We start from the raw sequence: 22059 nt of genomic DNA, 5'->3' as shown, positions 1-22059 counted from the left end.
TCCATTCATAAACTGAATCTTCGTCTGTTGTATGCATTGAAACAGTTCGTGTGCACAGTACTACATTATTCATGCTAAAAACGTACATAAACTATCTTTTTATGATAAGACTGAAAAGATATATCTCATGAAGATCATATTTTCAATATGAGTTAATTTTTCAGCCAGGAATATTCGTTATTGCTTACTGAATTTGTTTCCCTTCTCGTCTCTTAAATCGTTCAAGTTGCACGCATGTTCCTTAAATTCAGTTTTAGCTCAGTATGGTCTATTGTCAAAAGCTGGTAATTTAATACAAGTTTTCCCATTGTTACACGTTCGTCATTTTTGACATTCTGCCAAAAGAAAATACATTCGATGTGAGCAGGCGCAAAACTTTAATGAAAGTATGACAATGATCGAGCTCTAGCATTGTTGTACAATCACATTTTTTGCCATTTTACTAAGAATAATGAAAATCAGCCGAATTACATTTCATCAACACTTATGGAAAAATATTCCTTTTTGAAAAGTGCCGATTTTTCGAACCTGTGATTTTATAAAGATTTGTGTTTATCGAATTATAAAAGAATGTTGATTATTGAATTGCCTAAATTTTTGTCATATTCCAGCTGTTAATATTTTAAGCCTCTGCTTATAGAATATTAAAATTAACAATTATTGGACTATTTAATTATTTCTATTTAGAAATAATACCCATAATTTCTTAGTTACTTAAATCGAGTGCACCCGAATGTGGTAGTTGCTGCTTTTGTTGCTGCCATCTCTGTAATCAATGCGACGCGACACTCGTCGAAAAACAATGCTCGCCGCTCATCTTGTCGATTGTGCAATAAAAGAACTTTCTACGTCAGCGAATCTTCATGACAAAGGATTCGGAAAACTGCTTTACATTTTAAAAACAGAATGCAAGCACTTTCACCGATGTTCAGGTTTTTATATGTTTGTATGAAAGCGAAATACGTGACGGGATTCTTCTAGTTAATGATCGGAAGATATCTGACAATACTCTTCTTTTTTTTAAATTAAAATAACCGAATTAAATTAAAGTACTTCGGTTTTGATGATTTCTTTAAACAGAAGTTTTTCACACTTCCTTCTCCATTACAATCATCTATAGCAAGAACCTTAAAGAAAAAGTATTTTGTTTTTCGATCATGTATGAAACTGTTCCATCGTGGCATTTACGGTATCATTGATTGGCTTGTTATTGTGCTGAGAAAACGCAAGCAGTTGTTTCCATTGCTATATTTGAGTACGGGCTGTTTCGCAAAGTTCAGTGAAGTTGATTACTACCATAATAATGATGAATGGAAGCTGTTTGTAAGTGGGAGACGAAGAGAAATTAATGGTGTCATGTTCCTTCTACCTTATACTGCTTAGCAACGACAGATTTAGAAATCTGAATAGCAAATTGTGTTGAGAAACGGATATGAGCGACATATAATTGTCTAGAAGTGATTTTCTCAGTGTTGATTTTCTTACCACCTCCTAAGAGAACCGGATAAGTAACATTCTGTTAAAAAGCCCTTAAAATATTTCTCATATCTCAGATTGTATTCAACTTTTCTAGGGATGTGCATGCAGCGATGAAAAAATCGAAAGACAAAGGTCATTTGCATATTTAATAATAAAAAATTACTACATATATAAAATGGATTGCCAGTTATAAATATAATACATTTTCTCTCTCTCTATTTTAATCTCTACTGTTTCTTATGATTTATACGACAGCATATGAAGTTAGACATTCATACAGAAAAAGAAATTCTTCGTCTGAAATTCCAACTCACGATCTTGAGCTGAAAATAAATTCTTTCTCTTCCTCGGATGGAAAGAAGAGCTTATTTCCCTCCTGCATTCTTCTTGAGGGGAGACTTCATTTAACCTGTTTGTCCTCTAAATTGAAAAGTGGTGTGTGGTCATCTAGGAAGAGGACCGTGTCCATTTTCTCGGAAGATGAAAGCAAGGAGGAGTCAGAAGATGCTGCAAATAGAAAAAAAAAAGACGATTATCATACTGTATTGAACGCGGTAAGTTTTTATAATTCTGGTATTTAAATTTCAAATAAGTACGGAAAAATAGAATTGCCGAGGTGTTTGAACAGCAGATTTCCGTCTGGTTTGGGGGGGGGGGTCTGTTTTTGCATTTAGATAACCAATAATTTCATTTATTAGGGATTATTGGAGTGGGGGAAAGTCCAAAAAATAAATTTGGTAACGAAACCATTCTGCTGAATGATGTCAACTCAAAAATTATTTTCAAAAGTACTACAAAATCTGATTTGAAGTTACGATTAGAAGCTTTCGAAATGGACCATCAGAAGCATGTTGAAAATACCGTGGACGGAAAAATGAAAAGAACATTAATGAAAATAATTAAAGAATGAAAACTTAAAGAAAACTTAAGGACATGGACTGGTTATTACTAACATCATGTTCCAACATAAAAATGTGCAGAAATTCACATGGAGCGGCATAAGAAAAGTCTCATTTCACTATGTTATTGTAGATAGTGATGTTTTCTCCCTGGTGCAGGACACCAGAGCGTACAGAGGATTTAAAATTGGAAGCCATCACCATTTAGTCTTGAGCAGGATAAAATTGAATTTCATATTGAAAAGAATGACATGTAAGAAAGTTTTAAAGCGAATAAAAGTTGAGCAGCTCTCAGATGGGAAGTGTAGACTAAAATACACAAAGATTATCGGGAAAAAAAAATGAAAGAGTTTGAGAACAGCAACCAAACCTTGGAGATTCAGTGGCAAACTCTGAAGAAAACATTGATTCTGCCAGAGAGGCATGTGGTGAGGTTGTCTGCAAGGATAAAAAAATCAGAATTCCCTGGTGGACATAGGAAGTTAAAGAGGCAAGCATATCAAAAGTTCCTGTCAAATAAGTCAGCTTGTGCTCTTAGAGAATACAGAGACAAATGCAAGAAAGCGAAACACTGTAAAACTAGCTAAACAAAAGTCATGGGAGGACTTTGGCAAAAATATAGAAAATAAATATCAAGAAGGTGGCAAAATATTCTGGAGGTTGTTGAAGAAGCTTAGGAATGGAGCAAAGAGTGCTGTAAAAGGAGTTAGAGATGATAAAGGTGACATGAAAACGGGAGAAAAATATATCCATGAAGTATGGAGTAATTACTTTGAAAAACTGCTAAATGAAACAAGCAGTGATGACAGCACAGTGGTAAAAAACACTGACCAGGCATGCAGTCAGGAATACATATCCATACTTGAAGTAGAAAAAGCCATCAAAGGCTTGAAATGTGGAAAGACAGCAGGAGTAGATGATATTTGACCAGAAATGCTTTAGTATAGAGGTATAAGAGTCTTACAGTTGCTGCACTGCATAGTTCAGAAAGCCTGGACAGAGGGACGAATTCCCGATGTTTGGAGTAGAGCTCTCATAGTACCCATATATAAAAAGGGAAATAAAACTGAATGTGAGAATTACAGAGGTATTTCAATACTAAGTGTTCCTGGCAAGATTTATGCAAGTATACTTGAGAAACGGTTGAGAAGAATTGTGGAAAAGCTTGGTGAAGAACAAGTTGGATTCAGGCCAAATAGATGCTGTCAGGATCAGATCTTCACTTTACGACAAATAGTCGAGAAAGCATGGGAATATAACAAAGATCTGTATTTAAGTTTTGTTGATCTGGAAAAAGGCATATGATAAGGTGCCAAGAGAGAAGCTATTCAATACGCTTCAGTTATATGGTGTCAATGGGGCATTATGTCAAGCAATACTTATTCTTTATTTGAGTTGTAAGTCAGCAGTTAGAATTGAAGAAAGTACAGGAAGATGGTTTAATGTTAAATCTGGTGTGAGACAAGGATGTGCATTATCCCCTCTGTTATTCATTATCTATATGGATCACATTATGAAGGAATGTGGTATTAAACTTGATATCAAAATTGGAGATGTTGATGTCAGCTCTTTGCTTTATGTGGATGATGTTATACTTCTAAATAAATCCGCTACAAGTGGGCAAGATTCTCTGACTAAATTGAATAGCTGTTGTTATAGATATGGTATGAAGGTCAGTAATAAGAAGAGAATGAAACTAGGTAGAATTGTTGAAAATGTCAACTGTGTTGTGAATAGAGAACCTGTGGAACAAGTAAAACATTTCAGCTACTTAGGCGCGATTTTTACTGAAGATGGTAAATTAAATATAAAAATAGACAACAGAATCAGCAAAGCTGGTATGTTAAGAAGTCAATTGAATAAATTCATATGGAATAAGAGAGAAATTAGTCGGACCACTAAATTAGTTGTATACAAGACAGTGTTCAAACCTACTTTAACTTATTGATCTGAGAGCTGGGTCAGAAGTAAAACACTTGACCAAAGACTAGAGACCGCAGATATGAGAGTCCTGAGAAAGATTAGAGACATGAACAGATGCCATCAATGGCAATATCATATTAAAAACGAGGATATTAGGAAAGAACATTGTCAGCATCCAGGAATGCGTTAGCGGAGCTAATCTCAGGTGGTATGGTCACTTAAGAAGAATGAGAGAGGAAAGATTAGCAAAACAAGTGTTCTCTGCCAGGTTGGCAGCAAAACGACCCAGAAGAAGCCCAAGATATAGGTGGATTGATATGGTACAAAGTGCCTTAGATGATAGAAATATAAGATCTGATAATGTTGGAGTCTTGACAAGTAACAGACTGAGTTGGAGGAAAATTGTAGATAGGAAATTAATAATGATTTAATTTTTTTCATGTAGTACTATCATATCCTGTACACCCCTTGAGGGTACATGGCAGGAATTTGATGATGAACTTAAATATTTTGGCCATCTAACTAGACAAGAAGCAATTCAGAAATTAATATTAGAAGGGAAACTGGATAGAAGAGGGGAGAGGTAGACCCAGGAGAATGCAGTTTGAAGGACTGAACTGGACTGGCTTGAATTACCATAAATGTTCCAGAGAAGCAAAAGAAAGAAAAAAATGTTCTGTGACATGGTTGTCAACCTCCTCCTAGGGGATGACACTTGAAGAAGTTACGATTTGGAAGTATGAATATTATTTGCAGCTATTGAATTTCCGAAAAATAAAATACAGATTCATATAAAATTGTAAAAATAATAATAGTGTAAATAACAATAAATGAATAGATATATAATATCTTTTTATAATAATACTCGTCTGTTTATAAAGGTTTTACTGTTTCTGGAAATTGATACATTTGTGGCATGCTTTTGGGATCATAAATCCCAAACCTAAATAATATTTAAGGATGATCCGGGACCTTTATGAATATTGTATGAAGATTGCGAAAGCGCTAAATGCATCCAATAGATTTCAATAAATTGAAATCTATTGGATGCATTTTGGTTCTATAAATTGAATAGTATAAAATCATATGGCTTATTTAATGTTTCTCAAATGTTATTAAATAAATTTAATAACATTTACTATTTATTCAGTGAAAAATCTAGCACATTCGAATAGTATGAAGTCAACACCGTCATCAGAAGACCCGCGACTAAAAGGAAACATCGCAGACATTGTACGGTGGGTCAGTCTAGAGGGCAGTAGAAGCAGTGCAAGGATTACAGCACAATTCACTCGAATTTTTGTTGGAAGAATTAAAATATTTTTTGCACATTCGTTGTATACATGTACTGCCACCACTATCTTGTTGAACAATGACCTTTTTACCTGCTTTGGTGGTCTTTGGCGGCATTGGAGGAAGCGACTTTGTGTATATACACCAAACTATTGTATTAACAGGTTGTGACTGCGGTCACAGTGAAATAAACTTCTGCTGAATCGAATCTAAAACGATAAATGAGCTGTTAATTAAAAAAAAATGCAGCTACTGTAAAGCACAATATTCCACGAAGTGCAATACGATGAACTAAAAAAGCAAATACAGGTAACTCTCGTATAACGCGGTCTAAAATGTTAACCCTTGTTGAACACGGTACTTATACAACACGGTTTCGACAAAAACACGGTCTAGAAATTGTAGTAACCCTTTATCTTTTCATATGTTTTTCACCGCGCGATTTAAAAATCAAATTTTATCTTCGTTAAATTTGTGTCTGCCCGTATCCCGCATGTAATTATAAGTAGCGAATTTATATTAGGGGAAATACCCTTTAGCACGCATGTACCTCAATTGTTTACCGTATAAAACGTTTATTGTTGAAAATTGTCCTCATTTCTGCCAGGAAAGTGCATTAAAAATCATAAGTGTGTTAAGCACTTTATTTTCTGGCGAGTTACATACATAATTAATATGTAATGCTTGCTTTTTTGTGTAAAAAAAAATTTTTATAGTAATGGCCACAAACTGCAACGAAAGGGAAAAACCAACATTGAACACAAAATTAATTTCTCTCGAAGAAAAATATCCAAAATCTTGGATCGGTTGAAAAATGGAGAAAAATCAGCAGCTTTTGCAGAGACTTTGAATTTAAATGAATCAACAATTCGAACAATCAAACCAAATGAACATAAAATCCGAGAAAGTGTTTATTGCTGGGTGAACGATAAGTGCAAAGCTCGTGCACGCGATATTCTAATGGAAAAATGGAGAAATTCTCTAATGATTTTGATAGAAGATTGCACCTAAAAGAAAATTCCTATGGATCGAAATCTTATTAAACAAAAAAACTCTCAAAGTTTATAAACATTTATGATGCAGACCAGCTGTTCGATGCGGATGAATCCGGGTTATATTGGAAAAAGTGCAAACCGCACCTATATTTCGAAAAATGAAAGATCAGCTCCTGGATTCAAAGTTTCCAAAGACAGAATTACTCCACTGTTTTGTAGCAATGCATCAGGTGATTACATGACAAAACCAGTGTTTATTAACCAATCCTGAAATCCTCGTGCTATGAAAGATTCAAATATGCAGCTTATTTTATTTTACCTAAAACATTTATGCATTACGTGCAATGAAGTTTAAGTACCATTTGTAATTTTTATAATTTTATACATGTATTTGTTTCATAGTTTACATGTTTTCTTAACTTACCTGAATTAAATAAAAATATATTTTTGTTGGGTATGTCATTGTTGTTTATATAATTTAAAAAAAAACGATTTTGGAACATAACCCTACTTTTTCTATGTGATCTGAGACTCGCATAACGCGACATTTCTGCGGAACCTAACATCCGCGTTATACGAGGGTTACCTGTACTTCGCTGAAAAGACTGCTGAACATAAAGAAAAAGGAATTTTTTTTTTTTATCTCATCTTACTTACCCATCAAATCACCGGATGACTTTTACTGATTGTCCAGGAAAAGTAAATTCATCGAGACCCCAATTTAATCGAAACTTTGAAGTTATCCTTCAAAACGTGTACGGCATTTATCCTTTTAAATACATTTTAAACCCCTCAGATTATTTTCAGAAAAGTAGCATGAAACATGTCGGGTTTATTTAAGAGAAATGAGACTACGAAAATAACTGGATCCAACATCAAATCAGGTTTTGCCGAAAATATTTTTATTCTGTAATGTCGTGTCATTATTTTATTTACATTAATATTACTACATCTATTTTACATGCAGAAATAATTTAGTTCGACACTTTATTCTTACATGTGGAAGGTTCCTGTTGACTGCAGAGCGACTTGGGGAAAAACGTTAGCAGCCAAATCCCACAAAAAGTTGCGATTCCTCCTGCGCCGAAGGCCATGACGTCACGATAGTACCAGTTACACTCTCCGCAACTTCCTCTGAAGAAAAGTAAAACACAAAGTCAATTTTCCCAAGCTTTAATGCTAAAAATAGAAATAAGAAAGGATTCATTTCAATGATTGAACAAATCCTCGAGGAGACCGAAAACCGTTTGCGCCAATTTTCTAAAGAGATAAAATTCGCTGAAAACCGTTTGCGCATGCGTAAACAAAGCTTGAGAAGGTGAAGTTGATCGGAAAGTGCATTGCAGCACAAAGAAAAGCTGCGGGGTAATTATGCAAACAGTCATCGCGAAAAGTTCTGTAAATATCAACTATTCAATACAGTTTCGTGAAGATGTCGACATTATGCCATTCGGAAAGGCGATACTGTGCTTTGTTTCCTTCCTGAGGCTCATGTAACGGAAAATCCTTTTTTTTTTTTTTTAAACGAATTTCTAAGAAAAGCCAAACAAGGCTGATTTAGAAACACATCATCTACATACGTCCTTGTGTCAAAGGATAAATTACTGAGTTTTTATTTCTTTCCTAACGGACTTCTCTAGTTGCATTTTTCAACACTAGAGTGCGTGTGCAAGACACTTTACAAGGACAAACATTTTCTACGCTAAAATCTTTATTTAAAAAAGAAGTCGGCAGAGAAACTAAATCGATAAATACGCACGTTTACAATGCCTTTCTCTGTGTGTTGTTTTAACTTTTCTTTTTTATTTGAAACCATTTTATTTCTTAATCTCAATCGATAACCATCCGCTCTGACGAAACGGGTGTCGTGTTGACAGAGAAACGGACGCTTAAGGCAAAATGTTCTATTGATATATTCATATGCATTTCAGATTAATACGTTCTATGTAGAGTCAAAAGGTATATACATACGAATGAAGGTGTTGCACGAGCAAGATGCCCAGGCCATTAGACAGTTTATCAAAGAAGCTCATAGATCCATACACAAACGCTCCGCTTTCCTGCAAAAAAAAAAAAAATTCATTGTCGTAATTGTTTTTATAGAAATGATTTCATTTTGTTTAATATAAATTTTGCATCTACAAATTTCTAATTTAGTTCTTCCTCCCTTTTTTCTGGTAAATTGAGAGTAATATAACCCACAGTGCACGTAGTGAAGGCACTTAGGTCAGCAAAAATTCCGACTCTGTTTAATATGCCACATACGTCTGACAAGTTTGTCGATCAGTGTGTGTAATAATTGCTTTGACAGCGTAAAATGAACACGTCGAAATCACTTAAACGCATGCTACGGTAGTTGTTCTTTAGTTACTACAATATATTTTATCATTATCTCACTTTTGTTTCTCATTAATACAAAAGTCAGAGTGAGCTGCGATAGTTCAGTTGACGAGAACAATGCACTTTCCCTCTTATGTACTATGGGCGGATTAAGTAACGTGATGTCTATTTTTTTTTTTTAACCAATTTTTACAGTGTCTGCCCCAGTGGTAACTGTGCTGACGCCAACAAAGTATCCATACACATTTTTCAGAGAGGCTGGAACTTCCATCGAGCATCTCCAGCAGTGCGGAGCTCGATCACCTCCAATAAGTAGTGTGGTAGTCTCACATCGGGTGGTTAAAATCATCTACTACTTAAAATAATCGCACATTTATAACACTATATCTATAATGGGATTCGAATCCACTTAGTCAACCAGGGAGACAACTTACTGGCAAGATATATCTCAAATATACAGGGTGGTTCAAAATTCCACATACAAACTTTGATTTTGATGTTCTCTGCTTTCCCCTCAAAGTTTGTATGTGGAATTTTGAACCACCCTGTATACAGAAATAACACAAGGCAGTAAGTAGTGTAAAAAACTTTATTAGGCGCAATTGAACAGTTCAATAGTAGTTGGATGCATTATAGGGTAAACGAGGTGCATGTCTGTAATCTCAGCGTTCGTAAAACGACGCATGTTCTTCGTACGACGCGAAAGCATGAATGAGGAAGCCCCTATAGCTCACCTGGAGCGTTGGCGAACAGCGCTACCTATCACTTTCGGATGGAGTTTTCCGGTCATGCTTTCCTACGCGAATATGGTTGATTTTGATGTTCTCTACCTCCCCTTAAAATTTGTACGTGGAATTTTGATACACCCTGTATATCGAGTCTCCTTACATTCAAATATAATTGTTTGTCACTGTGCATAAACAGTCTGGGTGGAAACGCATGCAATTATAGATCGCTAGACCCAACACATCACTGACTTCTCGCCCGCCTCCGTTTCCTTTGCGTTGGTCTAAAACATGAGTGCACACAAATCGTGTCAAGATGTGTTTTACGAATCACGAGATTGTTTTTAAAAATTGTATTGATCTTCACTGTATTTTTTTTCCTTTCTTTTGTTCTCGATTCTAGTGACCATGAAATCCTCGTGTATTTAATGGTCTTAGGCTACAATAAATGTGTTTACCATCAGGAGAATATATTCAACAACAACATAAAACGCTAATAGAAAAGTAGATTTGAAAAATTAGATTCTTACACTACTCTTTCCAATCAGATCTGAAATGAAGGACATCGAACCGACGAGAAGGACAGACACTGATACTCCTATCAATGCAGCCATGCCGTAGATATCACGAGAACAATAAGTTGGTCCGGTACCGACATATATCCAAGCACAAGCTCCTATACCAATTACGGCTCCAACGATGGTGGTTACCTGATGAAAATTAAGAAAAAGATGGGAAGTAAAACTTATGCGAGAAAAGGTTTCGAATAATAATAGTCATTAACAGGACCGAATTATATTAACTGCTGTTGAAGTATGTCAATTGATACTTCAGTAGCATAGATGATATTGCATCTTGCGTGACACGAACACTTTGGTTCTATGCACGCAGTGTCATATTGTTAGCAGGCTTTTAAGTAGAGTATACTACGTTGCCATGGATACCAATCGTATCCACTAATTTACATTATAGTAAAACGGATGCGTACCTTATATACAATCGTCTTGTGCTCAGAGAACCTTAAAGATGACTTAAGAGATTCCTTGAATTTTAGATTGCTGTTAAAAGCCTTATTCAACTCTATTTTCGTATTTTTTTCCTCATAGTCCATAATGTTAATAGTTAAATTATCCACGAGATAATTCTTCATAGAAAACAATCTCTTACCTTTTTTCCTGGAACTTTGTACAACTGGGGAAGGACACAGGAGGCACCAAACCCACTTAAATTTATAATCAACGGTAACTTTGCCAGGAAATCCTAAAAAAATAAAGTAACTTGAATGCATCTAATACCTGCTTACACAATCTTAAACAAAATACAATGATCCCTGCTTACACTGTTCGGAATACGAAAGAATTAAATAAGTGTAATGCCTTGGATTATAGCAGACAGTGGTTCTTATTTCTTGTTCTGAAACTGGTTCGTTGATTAGTTTTGCAAAATCATTTCAAGTGCTAATAGTTTGTTTTTATAGCTCTTCAAAAAATAAAACTGAAATAATTAAAAGGAATTTGGCTAATGAAAATCACAAATTGGATTTCAACAGATGAATATCCTAATGTTATGACATTTTTCAGATCCAAGAGTTGTTATCAGTTAAAATATCTTTTTCAGATCAAACATCGGTAAATTTGTAGAAGTATTTGTATACATATCATTTACTGCTTACACAACTGCAAACTTAAGGTATCTGAATTTAATCTTAGATGTAAGAGTATACCGAGATTTCAATTTTTATCGTTATATGGATGAAAAAAAATCAAACGAATCAAAAGACGAACTGAAAAACAACAGATTAAATTGAAAATGTCTGCCATCAAAACTACAAAGTGGTTCATTGAAAGTTCCCAGTATTAATCATCTGTGTCAAAAAAGGTTGAATAAAAAACAATGGAACGTGGAGTAATCAAAATGATAACGGACGGCAAACACACTTACCAGAAATAGTAAATTCCAGGACAACAAAAATGGAAATAGAGTATAAAACTGATAGGGTTATTGAAGCAAGAAGAAACATATAGAACGATGGAATCATCCTGCAAGAGAACTAGAAAATGATATATCAGAGCCGCAACAGAAAACAAAAGAGTGAAATACATGAATAAAGAAATAAAAAAAAAAATGTGCACGTGTACGTACAATAACCTTAGAAAAATGGGGTAAGAGTTTTTCTGAATCTCTGCACTGATGATGAAAAAAAAAATTAAAAAGAATGACGTGGCAATTTTAGAACTAAAAATACGATAAATCGAAGGAGAAGAAGAAATATAAGAGTGAAACTATACAACAACATAACAGAAAAATATAAAGAAAGGCGAAATTCTTCGAGGTTTAGATTACCGGTAAAACTTCTAAGTCGTTGAAGGAATATAAATAACGATGACCTCAACAGGAAATAGCGCTCCTGAATTCACTTGACAGGATATATGCAGGGATATTAAAAGAACAGCTAAACAAGCCAGACCTATACAGGACTGACTACCAGACGAACAAAATAGATTCTGAAAAAAATCCATCTTGCATCAATTCAGTTTTTCTTTTTATTAATGACAAAATAAATAAGGGCGGTATTTATCACTAATAACCTTGCAAGAAGCAGAATAATAATAGCTAATAAAGTATTCGAACAAAAATATCTTCAACTATTTTAAAATACCTGCGATGTCATATGAGGATTAAATTATAGCCATTTTAATATCCAATTTTGTTAAAGAAAATACAATATTGAATCATGCTTAGTACAGATACACATCAGAATATAAAAACACCCTGTCTAAATCAAATTTATTGTGAAAGATGAACTATAAAAAAAAAAAAAAAATAAGCCGAACAAGATAAGTTCGGAAGAGCTGTCTTCGCGTACATCCAGGATGGAAAGAAGAAAAAAAAACTTGCTTTTTCCGAGTTTAATCTCCTGAACATTGCTGGAAGATGGAAAATAAGAAAGTTCGGAGGATTTGTCGTGTTATCCGAAACGAACTCTGCATTATTCTAGCTGGACTTCGCATTCTCCTAACTCACCGAAGAATTGAGAATTGGGAGGGTTTTTTTTTTTCAATTGAAGGTCAGTTAATTTCCCTCATACGGAAGTAGTAGAAACTTTCTATCCAGAAACGGAATTTTCTCTCTCTCTAAAAACATACAAACCGTTTAAAGAGGTGGAGTCAAGTTCGATGGATTTATAGAACGACCTCTGGAATCCATAGTGTTGCATTGTGATATTAATAATTACAGGTAACCCTCGTATAACGCGGTTTCGATATAACACGGTCTACAAATTGTAGTAACCCTTTATCTTTTCATATATTTTTCATCGCGCGATTTAAAAATCAAATTTTATCTTCGTTAAATTTGTGTCTGCCCGTATCCCGCATGTAGTTATAAGTAGCGAATTTACATTAGTGGAAATACCCTTTAGCACGCATGTACCTCAATTGTTTACCGCACAAAGTGTTTATTGTTGAAAATTTTCTTCGTTTTTTGCAGGAATGCGTATTAAAAATCGTAAATGTGTTAATCTCAAGCTGAGCACTTTATTTTCTGTTGAGTTACATACAATATGTAATGCTTTTTTTTTATGTAGAAAAATTATTTTTATAGTAATGGCCACTTAGAGGACTTTTGCGATATGATTGAAAACGAAATTAGTGAATCAATTGATGAGGAAATATATTTCAATGAGGAAGAACTGGTACAGTTAATAGATGACGTCGAACCAAATGGCGGAGAAAGTTCTGCCAAAGATTCTGATTGTGATGAATCCGTTAAAGAATTCAGTTTAAAGAAATTAGCAGAAGGATTGGACTTGGCAAGAAAGTTGGAAAGTTATTTTACGGATAATGATCCCTCAATGGAGCGCTCGGGAAAATTCACGAGACAACTGAACATTTGTTTAGCTCCATATTATGAACTTAAATTGCAGCATAGTAGTAAGCAAGATCTTATTACTGACTTCTTGATAACTAAACCAGCCGAAGGATGCAATGAGAATTATACAAATGATGTCCAAGAGATGACGACGTCCGCCCTCCCGAAAATAAAGAACATCGACAAAATGTTCGTTTTGAAGACAGTGATGACGATTAAAATAGGCAAAATAAAGTGCATAAAACATTTACGTATTATGTGCAATGAAGTCTACGTACAATTTGTCATTTTTATAAGTTTATAGTATGTATTTTGTTTCGTAGTTTATATGTTTTCTTAACTTACATGAATTATCTGAATGAAATATTTTTTTTTTGTTGGATATGTCATTGTTTATATAATTAAAAAAAAAACGATTTCGGAACCTAACCCTACTTTTTCTATGTGATCTTAGTCTCGCATAACGCGGTATTTCTATGGAACAGAACATCCGCGTTACACGAGGGCTTCCTGCACTGTTATGAGCTAAAAAGGTAGAGGAAAATATTGACATTTCTTCTGTTTCCGATTTGACAAGCACTACTCGGGAACGTTTGTCATAGTCTGTCAGCATACGCTTAAAAGTTTCTCTTTTGTTATTCAGTCTTAGAGTCCAGAGATAAGGCATTCTTTTCCCGCTCAACAGGTAGCCCAAGAACGCCCATTAACAGATACAAGACGCTGATCTCCTTTCAGGACATTGCTCGATTGATAAACCTACGACGGAATAAATGGACGCATGCTCACTACGAAAAACCCATAACTGGGTTTTCTTTAACATTTTATGCTAAAGGTGTCTCATTAATCATTAAAATATAATTATTAGAATTCGCTGCTTTTCACGTCAAGCAGGCTAACGAAATCTTCCCTGTCAGTGCAATGCATCTTGGGATAGAACTGAATTGTGATAATAGCAGTGTTTTAATTTACAGTGGGTGTTTTAAAAATAATATGTAAACGCTTACCTGTCTGGCTTGTAGAAACTCTTGCAGATATAAGGGAATAAAGACAGATGTGAAATTTTGAAAGAGACGAGCTGCAGAATACAGTAACGCCACCTGTGGAGATTCATCAATTTTTTTTCTATTTTAAATGTAGAAGATAGATAAATTTAAATTATAAAAATATTTTAATTAGCCTTAAAAACTGCTAAATGAAGTTATAAAATAACTGTTACAAACATATCGAAACTGAATTCTGGAAAAAAAAAAAGATATCGAAGTAGTTAACATAAGGCATGTTTAGTTCGTCAGAGTTTCGGCGATATTTATTTGAATTATTTGTTGACAGTTTGTTTCATCCTTTCCATGACTCTTCAATCTAATACTTGAAATTTACGCATTAGTAGCTTGTTGTCACGACTCCACCAAGACAAAAGAACCACAGCAATTGAGTTCTAGCCAGACAAGATATAAATGGCTCTTTAAACTTCTTGCTAAGTGCAGGACTGAGAGCATATCCCAAAAGGTCTTTACGCAGTAGATGAAGACCATCGCCTCGCTTACTGGAGAGCTAAAAAAAGTTTCCTGTTTGCTTTGTAAAAGATTTTCGATAGTTTATAAAATAAAAATAAAATGGTTCTTTACATTTTTAACACTGAATGACTTTTAATGTCATACCTGATAGAACTGAAGGTTTTGTAGCCATCGTGACCAGTGGACCCGCACTTGTTCCCTCGGGGTGCTCGCATTTGTGCTGCATTCACTTTTATCTGCGGATGTTTCTCTACCGGGCAGCACCTCCTTCACACCGATGTGGAATACGATTGAAAACACTCCTCCAAATGCCGTCACTGCAAGAGCGATCACCTGGAACAAGGGGTAGTCGCTTAAAATTCAAAGGAAATTGTCAAGAAAGAGAATTTATTACTGAGGTACGAATCGTGGAAACCACGATTCGTACCTCAGTAATAAATTTCTTAATTCCTTAGTAATAACTAATAGTAATTAAATATTAATAAATAGTAATAACGTAAGGATTCAAATAAGCATTTTATTCAGTACACTCCTGTATGTCGATCAACTGGGTGTTTTTCGATACAGTTTGTCAATCCTATGGAAAGTTAACCGATCTCGCCTATTCTATGAAGTCGGGTTTTCATAGTTAAAAGGTTTCACTAACAGCTACGGATAAAAGTTTTACGGCTCTCTTGTTGCGTTACGGGGTATGAAAGAGACCCATTTGAGATGTTTAAATTGGTGAATTTCTGTTAATTTTCTAATTTGGGCGGATGGGGCTGGCCTTTCGGTAGGAATTTAACATCGAAATATGCTTCTTAGAACATTGAAAGAAACGTTTCTCATTTCAGCAGGCAATCCATCACACTCACCATGAATTCTTTAGCATCCTTCGGCGTAACAACTTTTGTCCCACTTGTAGACGATAGCGACACGTCAAAAACGATCCACGCCACCACATACAGCAGCATATCGGTGATGACGTCAGAAGTGTACCTAATGGAAATCGAAATTCAATTATATTTAATAATAAATTGCTTTGTAATATATTTTATTTTATTGTAACCCAATAAAAAGATTGTGTCGAGTTTCCGAGCATTTGTTCACTTTCGGTATTCGCCTTCCATCACCGTTCCGACATTTTTTTTTTTTCCCCATTGCTATAGACGTTCGGTCAAAGTTTGCGATTCATCCCGCCATCAATCGCATTGGGAAACTGATTATAAATATTTACGAACAACCGGTTTACGCCAGCTAATACCGTCCCCCCCAAACACACCATGCATCCACGTGAGAGATTGTTGTGATACATACACAGAACAGCTCTTCTGCACAACTTGTGGTTTCCCAAACATGCCGATAAAAGAGGCTGTTTCATAATCATCATCGTATGGATCAAGGCCTTGCTCAACTGCTATAAACAAACCTTGTACTGCATTCAAAAAAAGTTCACAAACAACTTAACTTGATATGAAGCAAATCACTCTGTTCCAAATATAGTTAACTTCATTACCTAATAAACAATATAAGTTTCTTATATAGTAAAAGTGGTATTGAAATGTCATGTTTTTTTAAGCAATGTTGTTAAGTCAGCCTCCACTCTTTGCATTTCGGTAACAAGTATAGTTGCCGAAATACAAAGCGATCTATTTTCGAGTCCACTCCTGAATCTTTTAAAAACGGACTTAGTTTTTTTTGTTATTGCAAAATTGGGAATTGTGTGCTCTTTAACTCAAACGGATACCGTTAATATCAGTGCCGTTTTGCAATGTTAGGCATCCAGAAAAAAAGGTTTAGAATTTAGTGATCCTGTCTCTTAACCTTCAAATATTCTTACATAATCGTCTAACCAGTAATACTCCTCACCAGAACCTTATACTACTTTTGGTTGTTATAAAGAAAGCTGTATACTAAGTGATTCTGATCTCATCTGTCTCTTTTGTTCAGGACTTCTTGATCAAATAGGCCAAACACCTACAATGTATAGCGTGCACTATAATGGTTATCTTTTAGAAGGCAATTTAAAGATGCTTTTAGAACTGAATTAAGCAGTTTAATAGTAAAATTTATTATTCATACGGGATCACTGTGGGCTTCTGAAACCGAAATCAGGATATACAAAATGGGTGCTTAAATACCGACGGAGTTGGATGATCTAAATGATCCATAACAGGTGATATTGAATAACAGTTGGTTTGCAAATGACCTTGAAAGTGTTTCTAGCAATGAGAGGGAATTAAAAACTGCCGACCGGGTTTTATACATCGGAATACGGATTTGAACTTATCTAAAAGATAACATGAAATGTGTCTAAAATTTTGATAGCGAGAATATTATGCGATAGTCCTCGAAGCGCATTATCATTTCGCATATAACCTATGTGGTCTTTTCCTATGAGAACGTATACAACAAGCTGAGGAAGTTGAAAGATGGCACGTGCGTGTGAGCCATTCTTACCGAATGATGTTTAGAAGATCGCGTTCACATTCTAGTGTTGTCAAGACTGGGATCAACGATAAATGGGCCACTTGTGTTGCGGCCCATCCGAATTGGAATATTACGATGAGAGGCACCAGGAATGCAAATAGGCTCCATTGACTGGCGTATTCACATCCGGGACATCTGATAAAAATGAATGGAAAACTACAGATGACGCACAGTGTACCTGAAATGTATCAAATAGATATATATTAGTCATGGTCTCTGAATTGAATACACAAAATTCTCTCCGGAAAAATGCATTACTCTAGTTTATAATATAATTTTCATATTGAAATTTATTTAGTCATTCTTAATGTTAGAGAAAATACGAGAAAAATAAGCACGCTGACAACTTACTCCATCTATCGATAAAGGTTAGTACTATAATGGTAGGTAATTTTCTATAATAATAAAAAAAATAGAAAAATATGCATTAATAAACTTATCATTACTTACCGATCAGGTGAAGTGATTTCCTTTTTCCATATTTCCTGCACATGCGTCCTGGAGTCATGTTATCGGACTCATATCCCAACAGAGGAGTGCTGATAGCATCTGCAATTTGACCAATGAGAACCATCAGTCCAGCTAGCTTGGTGTCGAAGTTGAGGACGAACTGCAGGTAAACGATCAGATAACTGAACCACATGGCAGCAGTGAGATCGTTGAGCACGTGCCCAACACCATAACTGAGGCGTTCCTTCCATGGTAATTTGCCTCTTTCATCCACCATCACTAAGCTAAAAATGAACAAAAAAAAAAAAAAAAAAAACTCACAGAAACAACAATTCACAATGAAAATTTAATTTTTAAAAAATCCGGAAAATTGGTAGACGTAGTGCTAAAAAAGATGCTTGCAAATGTTACTAGTTGGTGCTGAATGTAAATGAATGCGAGTAGATACTTCTGTTTCCCCCAAAACTGGTACAGCAGAGGTTAATTCAAATATCTCAATGCTGCAGAGAACACCGTCATGTCTGGTTACGACTTCTGTGACCTAACTTGACATGTTTACGACTGTACAGGTTCTGATAAGCAAAAACTTGAAGTCGTTTTCTAGACGAGGCATCTTTGACGCTCTCTTCACTAGGGGGATTTCATTAGTTCGAGCTGCTACATAAGGTTGCACTAACATCTGATACTAACCATGAATCTGTAGATGTGCCATCTTGTCTACATTCAGCTGCTTCCAGGTACGAAGCAAGATCGAATAATACCTCTTCCCTAGGGGAGGGGGGGGGGGATTATTGGATCTTGTTTTATTCCTGGGAGAAGCAACATTAGTCATTGTTAACAGGGTTGGCATAAATTCATTCCCTCCCCGGCAATGAATGATTTTAACTGTGGCCATCCTTATTCAGTTTTAAACAGGACAGATTGAAACTCTCGTTTGCGATCATCTTACATTATTCTCCAAATAATCTAATTTTGATATTCCACATACATATATCCCTCTCTTTAGCTGGTGTACGAGTAGTGAAAAGTTCATAAGTCTTAGAAGGTTCTTTCGTTTCCATAAATCTAAGGAGAGACAGTAAGATTACATGGACCACTTAATATAATAAGGAAAGAAAAGTGGCTTGCTAATTGAATAAGTCCTGTGATCAGATTTTCTTGTTTGTTAAAAAAAATCGGAATGTGTGGAGGAAAAACTTAGTCCATTCTTACACCGACTAACTCAGTACTATGCAAAAGAAGCCTTAAAATTTCTGGCACAGAATTTGAAACCTTTTATTATAGCGGTCAAGTTTTTCGCTCAACTAACTAGACTGACATGGTCGAGCGGAAGTGCGTCCTCTCTCAAATAGTAGGCTGTGTGTTCAAATCCCACCGTAAGCAGAGATGATTGCGAAAGCCTTCAGCTGACACAGATATTTTTCAGCGGGTAGAAGGCTTCCACTTGGATTATTTTGAAGCCTCAAGTCGCTTGAAAAAACACAATGTTGGTCTCTACTGTGGGCAGAGTAAGGATTGTCTAATCCTTACTATGCCCACAGTACTAAAATTACGATAGACTTGCATCCTTTGATGGATGGAATTCACAAAGAATGCACTTCTTACCTTAGAACCGTTAATCGTACTTAGGGATATAAATGCATATTTATGGAGTAGTTTATCCTTAAAAAATAATAATGAGACTGTTACATGAAAAACACTTGAACATACTAATGTTTGATGGCATATTAATTACCTCTTCTGTTCCATTCGAAAGATAATTAAAGTCAGACTTCCGCTTTTATATTAAACACAAAAAGTTTATCATAGGAGGAAAAAACCATCTGTTTGTTGTCAGCGTGTGATTATTCCCACGTGCAAGCTCGTACTGAAAGGTAAATGTTTTAATCTTTTAAATTTAATGATAAATTTGTCATTTACAGATTACTTTCGAAAAACCTTCTAGTTAGTTTAAGTGGATGGAGTTTGTAGACTTACCGCATTTATAACTCTCACTACTTCCGAATGCATTCAACCATTGGGGGGGGGGGGGATGTTCGATAATTATCTTATCAGTCTAGCTTATGCATCTGGCATTGCAGAAGATAAAAAAAAAATAAGTTTTGTTTATTAATGTAATTCAGAAATGGAAAACGGACATCTTGAATCCAGGAAAAGTAATTCAAGGTCAACAAATTAAAATATCTTAATATAATATATTAAGATATTATATTAAGATACGGAATCAAACCCAAGTCTCCCAGTATAAGGTGTTTGAACTAATCTCATATACAAATGCATTTTATTTTATACTTAATGAACTATTTGCTGTATTAATTTCTCTTTTTAAACAATATAAAAGGGATTGCAATACTTTAACAGCATATGAAGATAAATTGCTTAAACACTAAAGTAAAATACCTCGTATTCTCTCTACCACCTTCCCCCTAAAATATTAAAATCAGCAATTTATCCCTTGTACTTCTTAAATACTCCATCCACTTAAAGTTTACCATTCGTAAAAGCCTTTTAACTTACCCCCAAGGCAGCATTCTCCTTACCTAATAACAATAGACAAGAAAGGCGGCCATTGTGACACCAGCTAGCATGCTATGTTGTCCAGGTAACTTGGAGAATCACGTGATCAAGCTACGTTAATATATTATGATAAAACTTGCATTGAGAGAGAGCTCATATTACTAACATCGAACCCGGTTATCAAGGGCATACCGAGGAAGCATTTCATATTTGCATAAAGGTGTAGGTGTGTGTGTGTGTGTGTGTGTTCGTGTATGTAGCACTCTCGTGCAAACGTCATCGTCGTTGACCTGTTAGGTACCTGAACGACAGAAACAGGAACGAATGTAGTGAAATGGAACTAACTCGTAATATGAGATACAAAGGCCAACGACACCTCCCTCCCCCCCCCAACCATCTCGTCCTACTTTCTCTGTACCTTCATCACTCAAGTTGCATCTTATGAAACTTTTTCATCTATTGAATCTACTTCCGCTTCCTGTTGCTTGAAAAATGCGCAAAATAGCCTTCTGCGCATCTTCCAAAAGTAATGCATTGTGCAAGGTGCATACGAAAGACGTTATCTTTTATATAATTACAATAACGCGTAAAGCACAGTTTAAACAACTAATATAGGGATAGAGGAATGTAAACAGTATTTAATCCGAAAGTTTTTCAATCTCATTACTCACTTGTTTCTTTCCTCCTTTGTCATTGAAGTTTCGTTGCTAAAGGACACAATATAGTTATAGTAATTGGTTTATAAACACCACTTTTCACCACAAAAACACTTTTCAGCACATCGCACATGACACACATAATCTTCTTTATTCTTAACTACGACTCGTCCACTTCTGGGAACGAAAGAATTCACCAGAGTAGCACTTAAAAGCAGAAGTTGAAATCTTCTTGCGTTGTGTTGTCGTCAATACAAACCATGCCTGAAGACGCAAACAAAACTGTGACTTCCAGATCAGAGGAACGGCCTTTTGTACTGTTCGCCGAGTTCTCTACTGATAACGAGAGATCATTGCTAGACACCGTTGTCAAGGTTACCGTTTCTGAAGTTAGTGTCAAAGTTCAGTGTTTGCTTAAGTTCGGGCTACATTGTAGAGCAACAGTGATTAGTAATAAAAATGGGGTCTTGCAGATAATGGGTGAACAAAGTACTGAGATCCAGGAATGCATCATCTTCAGATAAGTTGCGAAAGTGGATTGACCGTAAAGCTGCAGTTTAACATAAACCCAAAATTTATTTACGATGCGCAGTTGGAATAAAGTGGTGAAAGTAAAGCCATCATTCACCAAAGAATACGATGAAATTGTCAATTTTTTTTAAAGCCTCCAACGGGCAAACAATTTCTGAGCATATCACAATTTTTTACAAACTAGGGGCGTTAACCCCCCCCCAGTTAGTGACCCACTGCATAAAAGTGAATATTTGAACTTTTAAAGCATTACAAAGTCTTCGTACAATTGTGGCGAATTCTCTACAAAAGGGAATCTTACAAGGGGAATATTCTGTTCTTTTAAAGGGGGTGATTGCAATGTTTATGCGGCTGGACAATGTGACAGACACCTGCAGAAGATTTTGTCCACAGATGAA

General features: G+C 35.4%; 1 protein-coding gene across 3 annotated transcripts; it reads right to left on the bottom strand.

Annotated features, from left to right (window-relative positions):
• Positions 1-1639: 1639 nt before the first annotated feature.
• On the bottom strand, positions 1640-21398 carry LOC150105421 (major facilitator superfamily domain-containing protein 12-like). 3 transcript variants are annotated; one of them, XM_090394797.1, is made up of 11 exons: positions 21146-21398; positions 17958-18241; positions 17478-17685; positions 15893-16016; positions 15183-15371; positions 14529-14621; positions 10822-10914; positions 10185-10364; positions 8561-8649; positions 7587-7723; positions 1640-1986 (listed from the first exon to the last, which is right to left on the bottom strand). In XM_090394797.1, the coding sequence occupies exons 1-11, from the start codon at positions 21166-21168 to the stop codon at positions 1880-1882; spliced, it is 1527 nt and encodes a 508-aa protein (XP_090250923.1). In that variant the 5' UTR covers positions 21169-21398; the 3' UTR covers positions 1640-1879. The 3 variants fall into 3 exon arrangements, with proteins under 3 accessions (XP_090250923.1, XP_090250924.1, XP_090250925.1); XM_090394798.1 differs by lacking the exon at positions 21146-21398 and adding an exon at positions 19693-19919; XM_090394799.1 differs by lacking the exon at positions 7587-7723.
• Positions 21399-22059: the final 661 nt, after the last annotated feature.

This window comes from Typopeltis vanoorti, chromosome 6 (assembly GCF_054136105.1).
Source record: "Typopeltis vanoorti isolate ZY-2024b chromosome 6, IOZ_Tvanoo_1.0, whole genome shotgun sequence".
Lineage (NCBI taxonomy): Eukaryota > Metazoa > Arthropoda > Arachnida > Uropygi > Thelyphonidae > Typopeltis > Typopeltis vanoorti.
Note: the sequence above shows the minus strand (reverse complement) of the source record. Positions and strands in the feature narration are given on the sequence as shown.

Excerpts from the sequence above, each read along its gene's own strand:
- LOC150105421 (XM_090394797.1), bottom strand. The coding sequence starts at position 21,168 with ATGACAAAGGAGGAAAGAAACAA. Across the intron at positions 18,242-21,145 it reads ACAAAGGAGGAAAGAAACAA|CTTAGTGATGGTGGATGAAA; the intron begins GTGAGTAATGAG and ends GTTCATTTTTAG. Across the intron at positions 8,650-10,184 it reads ATCTGATTGGAAAGAGTAGT|GAAAGCGGAGCGTTTGTGTA; the intron begins GTAAGAATCTAA and ends TTTTTTTTGCAG.